This window comes from Vulpes lagopus, chromosome 7 (assembly GCF_018345385.1).
Source record: "Vulpes lagopus strain Blue_001 chromosome 7, ASM1834538v1, whole genome shotgun sequence".
In the NCBI taxonomy this organism is placed as follows: Eukaryota; Metazoa; Chordata; class Mammalia; order Carnivora; family Canidae; genus Vulpes; species Vulpes lagopus.
In genome coordinates, this window is record NC_054830.1 from 15,306,371 (window position 1) to 15,322,485 (window position 16,115).

Genomic DNA, 16,115 nt, shown 5'->3' on the forward strand with positions numbered 1-16,115 from the left:
TGTTCTGGACCCTGGCTCCAAGGGGCATGATTCCACTGGAGTTTAAAATTTGTTCAGTTTTTGAAACTTTCGTGGTCTATTGTGTATGTGTTGTGCCTAGGGCTCGAAATGTTCTCAGATCTGGAAATGCTACAGAGTCGCAGACCAGGGTCTCTTACAAAGATGCTCCTGTTTACCTTGAACCTGTGACCTTTTGTATTTTATCATAAGGAATCAAGGGAATTGATAAAGTATGCTACTTTTTTTTTTTTTAAGATTTTATTTATTTATTCATGAGAGACACACAGAGAAAGACAGACACAGAAGGAGAGGCAGGCCCCCTTCAGGGAGCCCAATGGGGACTCGATCCTAGAACCCCGGGATCATGAACTGAGCCAAAGGCAGGTGTTCACTGAGCCACAGGCACCCCAAAGTATGCTATTCTTGTCAGCATCCTAGCTTTATGGAAACTAAAGTTACATCTGAGAAGCTGCAGTGTCTTGAAATTTTCCCACCCCTCCTCACTCCATTTATTTATTTATTTTTAAAATATTTTATTTATTTATTCATGAGAGACAGAGAGAGAGGCAGAGACACAGGCAGAGGGAGAAGCAGGCTCCGTGTAAGGAGCCTGATGTGGGACTTGATCCAGGGACTCCGGGATCACGCCCTGGACCAAAGGCAGACACTCAACCGCTGAACCACCCAGGTGCCCCAACCTCCTCACCCCATTTATTTATTTATTTATTTATTTTAAAAGATTTTTATTTATTTATTCATGAGAGCTACAGAGAGAGGGAGAGAGAGAGAGGCAGAGACACAGGCAGAGGGAGAAGCAGGCTCCACGCAGGGAGCCTGATGTGGGACTCGATCCTGGGACCCCAGGATCACGCCCTAGGCTGAAGGCAGGCGCTAAACCGCTGAGCCACGTGGGCTGCCCTTCCTCACCCCATTTAGATCAGGACAAGACAAGAAAAATCATTATCCATCCCACAATGTGTATTTTCTGTATAGTCGAGGTGAAAAGAGACATGAAAATAAAGTTGACCAATTTATAGGACTTTCCTGATCGGTTTTCACCAGTGGCCTCTGGAGAACATGTCAAAGATGATGTCCCAAACACCTGTGGGAAACAGCTTACAACAGGCCATCGCCCTGTACCCGCACTGAGTGCGCCTCTGCCGTCCTGTCCCCAGATGTCTCGCTGGCTTCTTGCTCAGCGGAGGACAAGTGGGAGAGGTGGGCGTAGGATGATTCTCAAGGCCGTGCTGGTGTCCCTGGCCACACAGCACCTGCCAGGGGCCGGGCCTGGCCATCCCAGGGCCACGGCGGCTTTCAGTAATCACACGCTCTTAGTGGCAGTCGGCAATTTTGTGCATGTTTGTTTCTTTTCTCCTTTCTCACTGCATACAACATTTTCTTTTCGCCCTGCCTTTGTCTTTTTTCCTTAGGCCGGAAGCTGAGAGGAAAAGCCTTTTATTTTGTCAACGGCAAAGTGTTTTGTGAGGAAGACTTCCTGGTGAGTGTGTTCCCCAAACCTGCCCTGCCCGCAGTCCCGACCAGAGTCAGGGGGAGCCTGTGGGGAGACTGGGCCAGCCAGGAGAGTGTGGTTCCCCTGGGTGATCCCCGGCGTGGGTCCTGGCTTTCCTTCTGTGGAGGCAGGGGGTGGCCTGGGATCCCGAAGCAAATGACAAGCCGCAGAGCTTTGTGCCTGGAAGGGACTTGAGGGTCACTTGGCCTGTCATCTTGGTTCTGCCCATTTCCCCCGACCCCACCTCTCTTAAGCCTCTGGACTGGGGCTCAGGCCTTCGTTCCTCGGAATCCTGGCTGCTCTCTGTGGGCATCCAGCCTCCGCCACACTTCAGAAGTCTGTCCACGGGCCAGTGACGCCCAGCCCTGAGCACCAGCCCTGTCGGCACCTCTCAGGCCAGCGGACGGTCCCCCGGGCTGTCCCCCAGCCCTTCACAGTCCACTTGTCTGAAGCAGAAGCATCATGCTGCCTTGGGTCCTCATCTCGGAGAACGGTTTTCTGAGCTCATCCTCGGCCCCTCCTCCTTCCCACCTCTCCCAGAAAGTGGCTGAGCATTGATCCCTGTGCCACCACGGCCTCCCTGGGCCCGCTTAGCTTCCCGGGATGGGTTGCAGCTCAGCGCCCCCACCCTGGGCCCTGCATCGTGAGGGTTCAAGGCCTGTGCAGAAGCTGTGCTCCCGAGCCCAGACCTGTGGCTCTCTCACTCTGCTGCTCGCTTGCACCCCTGCACAGCCTCAAGCCTTTGTGCCCTAGCTTGTGCCACTTCCCCTGCCTGGAGCGTCTTCACCCTTTCTTTGCCCGATAACTGACAGCTGTGCCCCCTCCCCGAGAGCGAGCTCCCACCCTCCGTGCAGCCACCACACCAGGGCCTCTCTGGCGCAGCAGGTAGAACAAGGCAGGGTGGCCTCCCCCAGCCCTTTCTCTCTCCCCTGGACATGCTTCTTCCCCTGGACCTCGTCAGCCCCTCACCTAGCACCAAGCATCCAGTGGCGCTCGGTAGACAGTGGATGACCTGAGCCTATGTTCCCCAGAGGACCCAGAGGTGGCTTGGGTTTGATGCACTGTGGCCCAGGCTTGCCAGTAACAGACAAGCCGACCCAAACCCGTAGAAGCAAAAAGGCAGTGCACTCAGCAGGGGCCTCTGAGTCACTTTCTCTTCATTGGGGCCCCTGCCTCTGCAGCATCAGCTCCTTCCTCAGGAGCTTCCTGGTGGCCACCTGGTGGCGGTGGCATCGCTCTGGGGTTTGCATCCTCTACCGTTCAGCGCTGATGGCCCAGTGTCCGTCCTGCTCCTCCAGCCTCATTGGCTCTATTGGGTCACATGCCCACCTGTGGGCACAATCGGTGCTGAAGGGAAACGGGGGCTCTGATTCCCTAGGTCCGAGTCAGTGCCCTGCCTTGCTTCCCAGCAGGTGGTCGCCCCCCCCACTCATGGGAGCGCAAGGTGGGGATGTGGCTGGCTCTCCCTGAAAGTAAGGAACTGCCACCCCTGGGACTGCACAAAGTTCCCTTTTTCTTTTTTTTTTCCACCTTCCTTTGTATTACAGCCCCCCCCCCCATGTGTGTAATATCTAAACTTGTAGTATCTTTCAGTGTGTGGTATCTTTTCTCTGTGTGCTTTTCTGAAAAGCATTCCTCATTTCTTTTGAGAGTCCAACTGTGTGTGTGTGTGTGTGTTTGGTAAACATAGGGAGTATTTACCAAGTTTCTGTGAAACTAAGGGCATTGGCTTTTTAACCAGACCAGACTTGAATTTGATTCCTATCCTTACCTCTTAAAGGCTATGTGACCTTGTGAAGGTCACTTGACCTCTCTGAGCTTTCATTGCTTTCATCTTAGAAATGGGATGATACATACTTTGTTTTAAGGATTAGAGAGGGGTGCCTGGGGGTACCTGAGTGGCTCAGTCGGTTAGACATCAGCCTTCCACTCCGGTGGTGATCCTGAGGTCCTGGGATTGAGGCCCACGTTGGGCTCCTTGCTCAGCTGGGAGCCTGCTTCTCCCTCTGCCTGCTACTCCCCCTGCTTGTGCATGTTCTCTCTCTCTCTCTTTCACAAATAAATAAATAAAATATTAAAAAAAGAGAGAGGTCCCTGGGTGGCTCAGTCAGTTAAGCATCTTCCCTCACCTCAGGTCATGATCCCAGGGTTCTGAGATAGAACCCCACATTGAGCTCGTTGCTCAGAAGGGACTATGCTATGCTTGTCCTTCTCCTTCTGTCTCTTCCCACACTTGTGCGCACATGCTCGCTCTCTCAAAAAAATAAAATAAAACAAAATCTTAGGGATGCCTGGGTGTCTCAGCAGTTGGGCGTGTCTGCCTTCAGCTCCAGGGCATGATCCTGGAGTCCCAGGATTGAGTCCCACATCGGGCTCCCCACATGGATCCTGCTTTTCCCTCTGCCTGTGTCTCTACCTCTCTCTTTCTGTGTCTCTCATGAATAAATAAATAAAATCTTTTAAAAAATCTTAAAAGAATGTTTTAAGGATTAGAGCCTGCATCAGACTCTCCTGAAGGGCTTATGAAAATACATGTTACCAGATCCTCTCCCAGCGTTTCTAATTCAGTAGGTCTGGGGTGGAGCCCAAGAATTTGCATTTTTTTTACAAATTCACAGATGATGTCAGGGAACTCCTCTTTGAGAGCCACTGGCTTAGAGATTGAAGCCTCTCTATGCACAGCCTCTTACACAGAGCCTAGCATGTTGTGGATGCCCAAATGCAGCTCTTGTTAGAGTGAGCGGTATTAGTATTTGTAATGACTTTGTGGCAGAAGACATTCCATGATTCATCACACAACTGTGTTGTCCTCTGGGAAATGACAGATTCCTGTATGGAGTGACACATCTTTCTGAGAAGTTCCTTGTCATTCTGGTGGGCAAGTGACTGGGTCATCTGTCCTGCCTGGGTTTAACTTTCTTTTCTTTTTCCTCTGCAGTACTCTGGGTTCCAGCAGTCTGCTGACAGATGTTTTCTTTGTGGACATCTGATCATGGACATGGTGAGTAGGGTCAGCCAAACAAGATGATGGCATGGTAGGAGGGGGAGGCATTGATAGAAAAAAGAAACTAAGAGTGGAAAACTGTATTTCCTACCTTGATTTGTGGTTGCATCTGGTTTTATTAAGAAAAGACCTGTGCAAGGCAGCTGCTTGCTCTAGGAGAAGCCACATTGTTGGCTTTTACTGATATAGCATGCTTAACCATGTAGTCCACACAGTGTTGTGTCTCTCTTTTTTTTTTTTTTTTTTAAGAATTTATTTTATTACTCATGAGAGACAGAGAGAGAGAGAGGCAGAGACACAGGCAGAGGGAGAAGCAGGCTCCATGCAGGAAACCCGAAGGGGGACTAGATCCTGGGTATCCAGGATCACGCCCTGGACTGAAGGCGGCACCAAAACGCTGAGCCACCCAGGCTGCCGTGTCGTGTTTCTTTCTTTTTTTTCTTTTTTCATTTGTTCCATTTTATTTTATTTTATTTTATTTTTATTATTTTTTTATTGGAGTTCAATTTGCCAACATATAGCATACAGTGTTGTGTTTCTGATGATGCTCTTTTCTCTGGGCTTTTTGGATCATACTGGCCTCCTTCTGATTTTCTGTGGTCCTTGTGATGTCCTAGGTGAGATGCCAAATGCCAAACTTCATCTCCCTTGGAGTTGGGTACAGAAAGCTGGATAAACACAGTTGCTTGCCCCATGTTCTTCCTGGCTCTTTCTGTTCCTGAGATGAGTTTTGGGGGCCTGTTGTTAGTTCTGAGAGAGCAGAGCGAGAAGCAAGTTTTATACATTCTGTTCCTCACTCAGCCACTTTCACTCACTGGCTCTCTGAGCTTGTCTTGGGCCTCAGTATCTTTATCTCTTCACTGGGGACAGTTTTTCTTTCCTGGCCTCCTTATAGGGTAAGATTGTGAGGTTAACAAATACAGAATACTTAGTGTATCTCAGGGATCAAACTGTTCACCATTGGATATCAGGCTTTTAGAATTTCTTTAATATACTGATCAAGGAAAAGTATCATACAACATTCCTTTAGTTGGAAAGCGGTAAATCCCTCTCTAAGCTGACACATTAACTATTCTGGAGAAGGGAATTGCTAATCATTGGTATCTTTTTCTTTTACCTTTTTATTGAGAAACAACTAGAGTAAAGAAAGGGTGTGTGTACATCTTAAGTGCACAGGTGAATGAAGTTTTACATATGCACATACCTATGGAACCACACCTGGTCAAAGTGTGGATGTTTCCCACATCCCACACCTCAGAAACTTCCTTCTTGTCTTCCTTCCAGTCCAGAACCCCTCCTCCAAAGGTGCCCTCTGTTCTGAGCTCTATTGGTCTGCCTTTCTCACTTAAAAAAACAATAGCAAAAACCATTTGGGGGGGATGGGGCAGGGCCAGTGGGAGGAGGAGAGAGAGAATCTTAAGCAGGCTCCATGCCCAGTGTGGAGCCCAGTGCGGGGCTCAATCCCACAACCCTGAGATCATGACCTGAGCAGAAATCAAGAGTCAGACACTTAATCAACTGAGCCACCCAGGCGTCCCTAGAAAATGTTTTTTAGGTTCATCCATGTTGTATCCTGTGGTAGTAGTTCATTTATTTTCATTGCTAAGTAGAATTCCATTGTATGGATACAGCAGTTTGCAAATCTGTTGTTCTGCCGATGGGGATTTGGGTGGCTTCCAGTTTGAGGCTATTTATGAATAAAGCTGTTGTGAATATCTTTGGCATGTTGCTGGACAGAAACACTCATTTTTGTTGGTTTCGTGCTAACATGTATAAAACAGCAGTGAACCGGAGCCTGCCCTGTTCATGAGGACAACTTGTTGTTGTCCAGTCTTGAACACACCACGGCAGAGCTTAGCCCTGTGAGGGCTGAGTCCTCATTAGTAGTCAAGCCTCCCTGGAAGCATGGCCATCCACCCATTCCCCCAGAGGAGGCAGGGAGCCACACACCCTTATTCCTACCTTCCACAGATGCCAGCCAGACTCCACAGGGATCTGTTTCTTTGGTGGAATTTGTCCTCAATTTTAGAGTCCTTCTGGCAAACCCACCACATTTGAAGTCAACAGTATCCAAATTTATGAAGGTGATTATACCCTATTTTTATTTCTGGGTGTCATCAGGCTTCTTTGGGCCTCAGGGTATTTCAGTTACCTGTTGCTACATGATGAACCACCCCAAGAGGCCATAGTTTAACACAGCTCGTTTATCACGATCCACAGAACTCCAATAGGGCTCAGCAGGATGATTGTTCTGCTCCGTGTGGCATTGGCTGGGGTCACTTATTCAATGGTGTTCAGCTAATGTCCCATTTAAGCACCCCGAGATGGGCTCTGCCCTCCAGGCCTCTCTCCCTGTGGCCACTGATCTCATCCAGTCATCTAGGTTGGACTTCTTACAGCAAAAGAGGAAGGAGAGCTGCCAGGCTTCTTAAGTCCTTGACTCGAAATCTCTCAACATCATTTCTTCCCCATTCCGTTGATCACAGAACATCACAAGGCCAGTCTCAATACGTGGCAGGGCAGTGAGGAGGGGCTCTCCTCCACTTCTTGAAGTGAGGACCAGCCTTGCATGCAGGAAGGGAAGGAATGAAGCTTTGGAGGCCACCTCTTCCACACAAGGATAGTGCAAAGTTGAACCTGGGTCCTGGCAGGTCTTCTCTAGGACTTGAGAACTTTTAGCAAATGTCTGTCCAGTAGTGACACCTACTTTTAAAAAAAGAACCCTTAACTGCTGCCAAAAATTTTTGTAACGCAAGAAAAAGCATGCCTGCAGATGCCATTCTTGGTCCTCCAAGAGAAACAACCAGTTGTCCAATTCCTTATGTAAATTGTGCCCCCCCTGCCTCCCCAGTTAGTAGAGGGGAATACTCTGAGCTTGCATGTTGAAAGTGGACATTTCCCCCCACATTAAAAAGAATCATCACAGCAAGTCAAAATGCAGCAAAATGGCATCTGTGTCCTGCCACGCTTCAGGCTCGTTGTGGGTGAAGTTAATTTAAGGGTCTCTTCTGCCAAGATGGCATTAGCCAGAGAGCGAAATGCATTCCAAGGTACAGATTGCCAGGTGGACTTTGGAAGCCTGGCCAGTTGTTCTTCCTATTTTGGCAGCTTATTGCAGATGGAGAGGGGCCTCAGGGGTTAGTGACACACTAGAGGGAATGAGGAAGCTGGGAGAGCACTCGAAGTTGCCAGCTTGCCTCGGAGGCTACACCGTGTGAAGTGTGGCCTTGGCTTTGGCGGGGGAGAAGCAAGCCTCGGGCTCTGGAAGGTGCGCACCCTTCCTGCAAGTGTCACGTGTATCAACACAAACTCAAACCGGTGGTTTTTCCATTTTAGCTTGCATTGGAATCATTTTATGAAAACACCAACTGCCGGGCCTGACCCTAGCTCTTCCGATTCTGGATCGGGGCCTGAGGATGTACATTTATAACAAGTTCCCAGGTGATGCTCATGCTGCAGGTCCAGGGACCACACTTTGGGATGAGCTGCCTTAAAAGGAAAACTGTTTGATGTCACCTAGCAAGGGGGCAGGAGGGACACAGTTCTGAAGGGAGGTGATTTGGCCACTCACTGACATCCCCAAGGACATTCTTTGCATCTCTTCTCCCTCCTACCCTCCCTGTCTTTGCTCTCTCCCGGCTTCTTACCTTTCCAGGCATCATAACCAGATCAAATGACATTCAGAGGAAGGAGGTTTGTGGGACTTTCTCTACACTGTGTTTTAAAAAATCAGCAGCAGGGCGCCTGTGTGGCTCAGTTGGTTAAGCGTCGACTCCTGATTTCTGCTCAGGTTGTGATCTCGGGGTCCTGGGATACAGCCCTGTGTCAGGCTCCACGCTAGGCAGGGAGTCTGCTTGGGGATTTTCTCCCTGTGCCCTTCCCCCTGTGCACACACAAGTTCTCTCTCTCTCTCTCTCTCTTTAGTAAATAAATAAATCTTAAAAACAAAACAAAACAAAACAGAACACCAACAAAGAGGCTTTGCTTAGGCTTGGCTTTGAGATAATGAGTGGTTGGGTCACAGCTTCTGGATTATCACGCTGCAGAGTGAAAGCTGCTTTGGAGGGACTCTTGGGAGGCAGAAGTTAAGAGGTTTTCTGAGCTCTGCCATTTCCATGTGGAATTAACTTTAATCCTTCCATGGATGGGCTGCTTCCTAAATCTGGGACGGAGCCTTGTGTGGCCCTGCCTGCTTCGCATCATTTCTGGCAAAGAACTGCAAAAGAACCTTCTAAATTCTCCTCTGGAGGGTTATGTAGAGGAGAAGGATCCTGTTTGGCTCCCTCCTGTTGTACATTCACCCAGATTTGCCTTTCCTTCCCTGTGATTTCTTGATGCTGGTCCAAGTGCAACTCGGACGAGTGTGCGTCATGTGGTGTGATCACACCTAGGGTCCCTCGGCCTGACATGTTCCTCTCCTTCCCACCGTCCAGCCCGTCCCTGTGGTCCCCACTGAGTCCCGGCTTCTTCTTTTCTGCCCCAGATCCTACAGGCCCTTGGGAAGTCCTACCACCCTGGCTGCTTTCGCTGTGTCATCTGCAACGAGTGTTTGGACGGGGTGCCCTTCACCGTGGACTCTGAGAACAAGATCTACTGTGTCCGAGATTACCACAAGTAAGGAGGGATGGGGTGCAGAAGGGCTGCAGGTGCGAGCCACGTTGATCTCACCGTGTGAAGGGTGGACACCTGCTGAGGGGCATCCTTGGGCTGCTTGTACCCTTAGGCCACAGTCCAGCAAAGGCTTAGTGGTTTTAAGGGTGTATCAGGGGTTGGGATGCGTGGGTGACTCAGTGGTTGAGCATCTGCCTTTGGCTCAGGTCATGGTCCTGGGGTCCTGGAATTAAGTCCCACATCAGGCTTCCCATGGGGAGCCTGCTTCTTCCTCTGCCTATGTCTCTGCCTCTCTTTCTGTGTCTCTCATGAATAAATAAATAAAATCTTTGAAAAGGGAGGAGTGTAGCAGGGGCCACGGGAGGTCCACTGATGCCAGTGCAGACAGGAACTGGTTATAGGATCATGTTTACTGAAAAATCAGAACCCAAATCCCTAGACTCAGATTCCTGGTGAGGCCTCAAGAGGCATCTGTCAAGCTGGTGTCTCACATGGCAGCGACTCAGTGCTGAGTGCCACCACCTTGGCGTGCCTGGGCCTGTCCATGCTGGGCACCATAAGAGAAAGAAACAAGGTAATCTTTATGCCTAGTAGAGTAAGAGGGTCCAGGTAGGCTTGGTGCTACTAAACACCTCCCAGGGAATGAGCCAGGCTATCTTGATACAAGGGCTGGGGGTGGGGGGTTCAGGTGAAGAGTGATGGGCAGACCAGCCATGAGGAAGGTTCGGCTTCAGGACTTGCCTCCCAGGAACAAGACAATACACATTCTACTGCCTCTTCTCCCGGCAGGGTGCTGGCTCCCAAGTGTGCAGCTTGCGGGCTTCCCATCCTTCCACCTGAGGTAAGATACTTTTTCAGACCTGTTCTTGGTGTCTTCCATGACATAAATATCTCCCCAGGATCATCGACAAGATCTGTGTCCCGTCCTTACACCTTTGAAAACAATCCTTCTAAAATGCCCCCTCTGACATTAATAGTGTCCTCACCAAGAAGCCCCTCTCTTATTGGCTGGTCTCCCCAGCCCAGTGCCCCTCGTGTGCCCTATTTGCCCCTACAATCAGGTTAACCTCCCGGATTCGACAGTGACTCCCACATTAGAAGATGAGCAGAAAGCTTGCCTTTCATTCGTTATTTTTTAGAAAAATCACTCTCCACATAGGTGGTTTCTTCAGTGTTGACCCTGACATTCTAGAAAGTAGGACGGCTGTCCCTCCTATTTTCCTCTCTCCTCAGTTAAAGATGTCCTCTCTCCAGTGGGGGACCTCACTATGGATTTATGCTCTCCTGAGGCCACCCACTTGCTACCTCAGAATCCCCTACCACAGCATGCAGAACCTAGTGGGTCCCCCAGCTGGGCTCTCGTTCTTACTTTTGCTCCATCCAGGGCTCAGATGAGACCATCCGTGTTGTGTCCATGGACAGAGACTACCACGTGGAGTGCTACCATTGCGAGGTAGGCCCCTCCCTGCCCAGATGCCTTAAGCCTGTTTAAAAAGTGCCGGAGAAGAGGATCCCAGGTTGACTGGGGCCTGAGATGGTCAGGAAGGTGTGGTCAAGGGCTGCCCTCCAGGTCCAGGGGTGAAGCCTGACTTGTGGAGAAGGTTGGAGGACATGCAGATGTTTGGGACCTAAAGGCCATTACTGTTTTCTCTGCGTCTGTGAACTACCAAGTCCTGAAACCATGGCAGTTGTCTTCATGAAGCTGCAGATGGGAGGTTCTTGGGGACTGTGGGTTTCACATGCTCCATTGTCAGGCAGCTGTGTGATTTGGGGAGCAGACGCCCTCCCCTCCAGTTTATAGGCCATTCTATCCACCAAGAGCCCCTTCCTGAGCTGAGCCCTGGAAATCATCAGAAACCAGCCCCTCCTCGGAAATAAGCACGTCACTGGTTGGTGTGAAGGTGGGTGGGGGCCCATCTACCCCCTCTCTTACCTTGTATCACACCCGGGCTGAAGGAGCCCCAGGGGCCCTGTGACTCTCAGGCAGGGCTCCTTACCGGCCCACATGAAGGGTGCACACACTTTAAGTGCCCATGGAGTTTCAGCCAGAATCAGGTGGATTCACCCATGGAGGGAGAGTAGGTTTCTTCTTTTGTGACACGGTGGGTGGGAGAGGGCATGGGGGTCAGGGTGGGAGGCTGGAGCTCACTGCCAGCATGGAAGATCTAGGTGGGAGCCCTTGCCAGTGGCACCCCAGGCACCGGAGAGAAAGGGGATGGGGCCATTTGCTCAGGACAGTCCTCTCTATGCATTCAGTGTGGTGCTGTCCCATAGAAACCTGAGAGCCACAGGTTCAAGTCACAGGTGTCATTTTGTTTTCTAGTAGCCACATTAGAAAAAGGAAATGGATGGGATTCATTCTTCTAATATTTTATTCAACTGGTATGTCCAAAGCGTTGTATCCATACGCAGTCGGTATGAGGCATTTCTCACGAGGCCTCTTACATTCATTTTTTGCCCTAAGTCTTGGCAGTGCCATGTGTGTATACACTGAGGTCCCATCTCCCTTCCGACCAGCCCCGTCTCAAGTGCTCCATAGGGACGAGTCACCCCTTCACTTGGCAGGACTGCCCCCTTCTGCACTGGCATTTGCTGCCCCCAGAGAATCACGCAGCACCCTCTGCTGGTCCCCGGGACGTGGGCCTCTGGGTCAGTCTTGCAATCCCTTGTGTTCTGGTCTGTTTGCCTCCCCCCCAGGACTGCGGTCTGGAGCTTAATGACGAAGATGGTCACCGCTGCTACCCCCTGGAAGACCATCTGTTCTGTCACTCCTGCCATGTCAAGAGACTGGAGAAAAGCCCCTCATCTGCAGCTCTTCACCAGCACCGCTTCTAGCCGGAGCCTCTTGCACACCTCACGTGGCAGAAGAGAAGCCAGGGCAGCAAAGCAAGACATCTGCCTGTTGGCTCCTGTGGCCCCTGGGGTGGAGGTGGGGCGGGGGGGTGGGTTTCTGCATACGCCTGGGGTGCCTTTCCTTTCACCAGGGAGGTGAGCCCTACCTGTCTGGTATGTGTATTTGCCAAGTGCCTTCCTCCACCGCCACGCCTTCATCACGTTACTCAGGAAGACGCTCCAGCAGTGTGTGGCAGGCGACAGGGCATTGCAGCGCAACCGCACGCACCCTGCAGCCCCTCTGGGAATAGTCCAGGCTTCAGGGGGGCAGGTTTGCACTGAGCATGTTTCACAATATCCTCTGCAGAGAGATCTCAGCTGCCAGTACAGTCAGCCCTTTCCTCTCCCTTGGGAAAATACCTGCACCCAAACACTACCCCCACCCCGTACACGTCCATGACATGATTTAACACTGCACCCAGACACACACCACACACACACACACACACACACACACACACATAGCATTATTTAAGACTTCCACCCCAGAGACTCCTTTCGTCTGTAGAATGGCTGCAAATTTTCATTGCGTTATGACAAGAGGGAAGCTCTGACATGTGCTCTGCATCTTAGGAAGAATTTAGTGGGTAAACCAGAGCCAGGTTTTAGAATACGTGAGCCAGACGGGGTTTTGTTGTGATGTACACTGACAGCGTTTTGGGTGCCCCTGCAAATCCTCCCTTCCTTAAAGGCAGCTGGGAGCCCGAAGGAGATTTGCTGTGTTCTAGCCAAGTGTGCTTTGGGACGAGGTCTTGGTGCAGGCACCAGGCCTCCTTTGCCCACCGGTTTGCACTGTTTCCCTCTGGAGCTCTCGAGAGTCTGTGACTTCGGAGTTGCTCCCACAAAGGCAGGTCTCAGGATCCCACGTAGTGGGGGACCTCTCCATGCCTGTTTCAGCTTCTTTATCAGTGGGCTTTGGGCCATCCTGCCCACATGCCGAGAGCTAGCCCCTTACACACGGGGAATGTGTGTGTGTGTGTGTTTGTGTGTGCATGCATGCATGTGTGTGCAAGATCTCTAAGCAGCATAGGAGTTGGGTGCCTCAGGACAGATCAGTGTGTTCATCTCCCACATCTCTCCCTCACCCAGCTCTTGGCACAGGTGTGACGTGTGAAGAAAGCGGTATAAGGTACACTGCTCTTGTCTGTTGTTTCTTCTTTTTTAACTCTTTGCCTCCACTTTTGGTCTTCCACACACATAAAATACCTCACAGATACGAGCTACGCAGATCAGAAGGCGTTTGGCCATCACACTGAACTCACATGCTGGTGTGTGACGAGCCTCTGCCTCCACGTGGGCCAGACTCCAGTGGCTCAGGTCCCTGTAACCCGAACGTAAGGTCAGCTGTCTGCAGATCAGATCAAACATGGGCATTATTGCCCTGCTGCATTTCATCATGCTGGTTCCCCAGGGTCGCTGGCGAGGGCAGAGGGAGGGCCACATGCTGGCAAGATATCAAGGCCACCTGCATACTCAGGAAGCATAGCTTGCCCTGCGTGTCACCCTCCTGAGGCCAGATGTCCGAATTCCTGGTATTTCAGTGAAAAGATGGTGTAAAAAAATAAAAAAGAAGGTTGGCTGACATTTGCCCACTTGGCCCGCTGGCCTACGTCTTGTCACAGGAGGCAGGGGCCAGCTCACGGCTGCTAGCCGGGTCCGGGGGCATCACGTTGGCATCCGCTCCCCGCCTCCTCACCTCACACCCAGGGCAGCAGGGGCCATGGAAGGCGATCCGCAGAGCCCAAGGCACTTGGGACTAGCAGCCTTTTCAGTGGGGCCCGGCTCCAGCTCGAGGCCCTGTTTTGCTTCATCTGGTAGCCGCTGCTATAAGAAGCACAGAATTGGCACCATGAGTTGTCTCCTGTTTTTCTTAAGTTCGTTCTGTTAGATGGCCAGATGTCACTTCAGTTCATCGATTCCATTGCACAGGTTGAGCCTCCAGGAGCCTGTGGATGATGCATGGGGCTGGGGAAGTGAACCCTGGGGCTGAACCCCCCTCTTCCCGTAGAGTTGTCAGCTCGGCTCTGGCAAGGCTGGTGGGCGTGTGAAGCCAGCCAATACATCTTGTCTTGGCCAACCTAGGAACATTCCTGGCCTTGCTGACACCTTGACTCCACTTGCAAGTCCAGCAAAAGTGAAGAAAATTGCCTGAGAGCAACCATCAGAAGCAGGGACTTATTTGCAAATTGGGTAGCTAATTAGTTAGAAAAATCTGTGATTAATTTTTTAAATGAAATGTTTTTAAGTTGCTTTGATGGAGGGGATTTGGATATCTGCCGATTCGGTGTTTTATACTGTTGGGGAAAGAACCATAAGAGAGTTTCTAGAAGCCCTAGAAATCGGAGCGGCGAGTGGCGTTGTTTCAGCATCCTGGAGAGAGCACGGGTAGGCATCTCACGCGAGTTTTGTTTCTCAGGCTCTTGCGCTAAAAGCCTTGAGGAGATGTTCACCTGCGTGGCATCTTAAACATTCTGTAAGCTGTTAGCCAAACAGAATTATAATGGGGTCGTATTTATAGGCACCTAGAAAGAAAACACAAGCACCGGGTACACCCAGGTGGATATGTCTGTTTTTAAAAGTAGAGCGGATAGCCCTTCCTGAGTTCCCTAGATAGCTCTTGGCCTTTAGATAAGCAAGAATTACGGTCTGATCGCAGACCCCAAAGCCAGCCCCCAGCCCTCTCCCCCACCCCGTTTGGCCATTCGTTTTTTCCTTCCCCCAGCGAAGGCCGTGCAACAGCTGCCAGGGTCTGGGAAAGCCGATAGCCTGGTTTGGCCGGCTCTTCTCTCTAATGTTACTGTCCTACCCGGCGCTGGGCAGAGAGTGATGTGTTCATCTCTCACCATGGAAGGGCGTTGGGTCCTGTCTGCGTCATCCCCCGTACATGGCAGTGGGACGTCGTTCCTCTGTGGTCAGTGCCCGAGACAGAACCTCTTTGGGCCAGGGCCACTGAGGCGCTGCCGCCAACCACGTGTGCGGGACTTGACTCCAGACTGGCCTTGTTGGCTGGACACCCCCACTTGTTCCACCTCTGTCTGCCAGGAAACCCGAGTTCTTTATAGTCTCCTCTGTGCCAGGAATCCATTCTCATTTCCAGGTTATTTGAAATGAGTCTTAAAAAGCAATAGAAGAAAGTGAGTAAAACATGTTAGCTGTTGTTCCGAGCCGGAACTGGACAGACGTAGGAAATTCCCGTATGATGTATGAAAATTTCACCGTGCAGGGAAATTACTTCCCTCTGAGATCTCCTCTTTTCCTATAAAAATTATTCAAAATTGTACTGTTACTGTCAAATTACTCAAAATATTGTTACTATGAAATTATTCAAAATTGTACCGTTATTATCAAATTATTCGACATATCATGCCAATAAACTGCATCAATTTGTAGACGATTAAAGTGTTCTCCAACACAATGACGCTCACTGGGTTTTCTTTGGGGTGTGTGGAAGTAAGCAGACAGTGCTTTTTGCTAACTGGATTTGGCCGCCTTTTAGAGTTCTGGATCCTTAAGGGAACACATGGGCATCAAAACTACAAAAGGTCCAAGATTTTAGCCCCCTTGCCCAGCTAATAGGGTAACATGCTGTGGGTTCATGGATCGTGGTGGAAGTTATGAGACTCTTAGGTCAGAGACAGAGGAAGGGTAAATATAGCACCAGCCATGAGTGACTGAATCCCTGAGCCTTCATCCCACGAGGGCTCCCAAGAAGAGGGCCAGGTGGTGGCCCGCATGCAGCTGGGCTGCATTACAAGACACCTGAGCTTAGGGAACCTCAGTTTTACACTGACCGGTAAGCCTGCCTGAGTGTTGCTCCAGAGAGAGACACTGTGTCTGCCTGTGTCTGCCACCCAACACCCTTCACTACAGCCAGCATCCCAGAAGAGACAGTCTGGAACTGAGGCAGTCTAGCTCACACGATGTGCAAGAATGTGAACGACCCTTGGAGAATCCTCTTCCGAGAATCAGCAGTTTCTTCACCTGGGTCCTAAATATTCAGACACAGGGTCATGGTGCTGTAGTGGTGATCGCTTTGTCTCCTTTTGTGTATGTTGTTTTTTTTTCTAGTGAGGCTCCGATCAAAGAATCCCAGAGGTG

At 50.6% G+C, this 16,115-nt stretch overlaps 1 protein-coding gene across 1 annotated transcript in view; it reads left to right on the forward strand.

The window, feature by feature from the left end:
• LIMD1 (LIM domain containing 1) overlaps window positions 1-15,429 on the forward strand; it is a 73,836-nt gene extending 58,407 nt beyond the window's left edge. Inside the window, exons 3-8 of the mRNA XM_041762562.1 lie at window positions 1,431-1,498; window positions 4,449-4,511; window positions 8,998-9,128; window positions 9,915-9,966; window positions 10,510-10,578; window positions 11,823-15,429. Coding sequence (XP_041618496.1) covers window positions 1,431-1,498; window positions 4,449-4,511; window positions 8,998-9,128; window positions 9,915-9,966; window positions 10,510-10,578; window positions 11,823-11,960 — 521 coding nt within the window. The 3' untranslated portion in view covers window positions 11,961-15,429. The remainder of the gene's footprint in view (window positions 1-1,430; window positions 1,499-4,448; window positions 4,512-8,997; window positions 9,129-9,914; window positions 9,967-10,509; window positions 10,579-11,822) is intronic.
• Window positions 15,430-16,115: the final 686 nt, after the last annotated feature.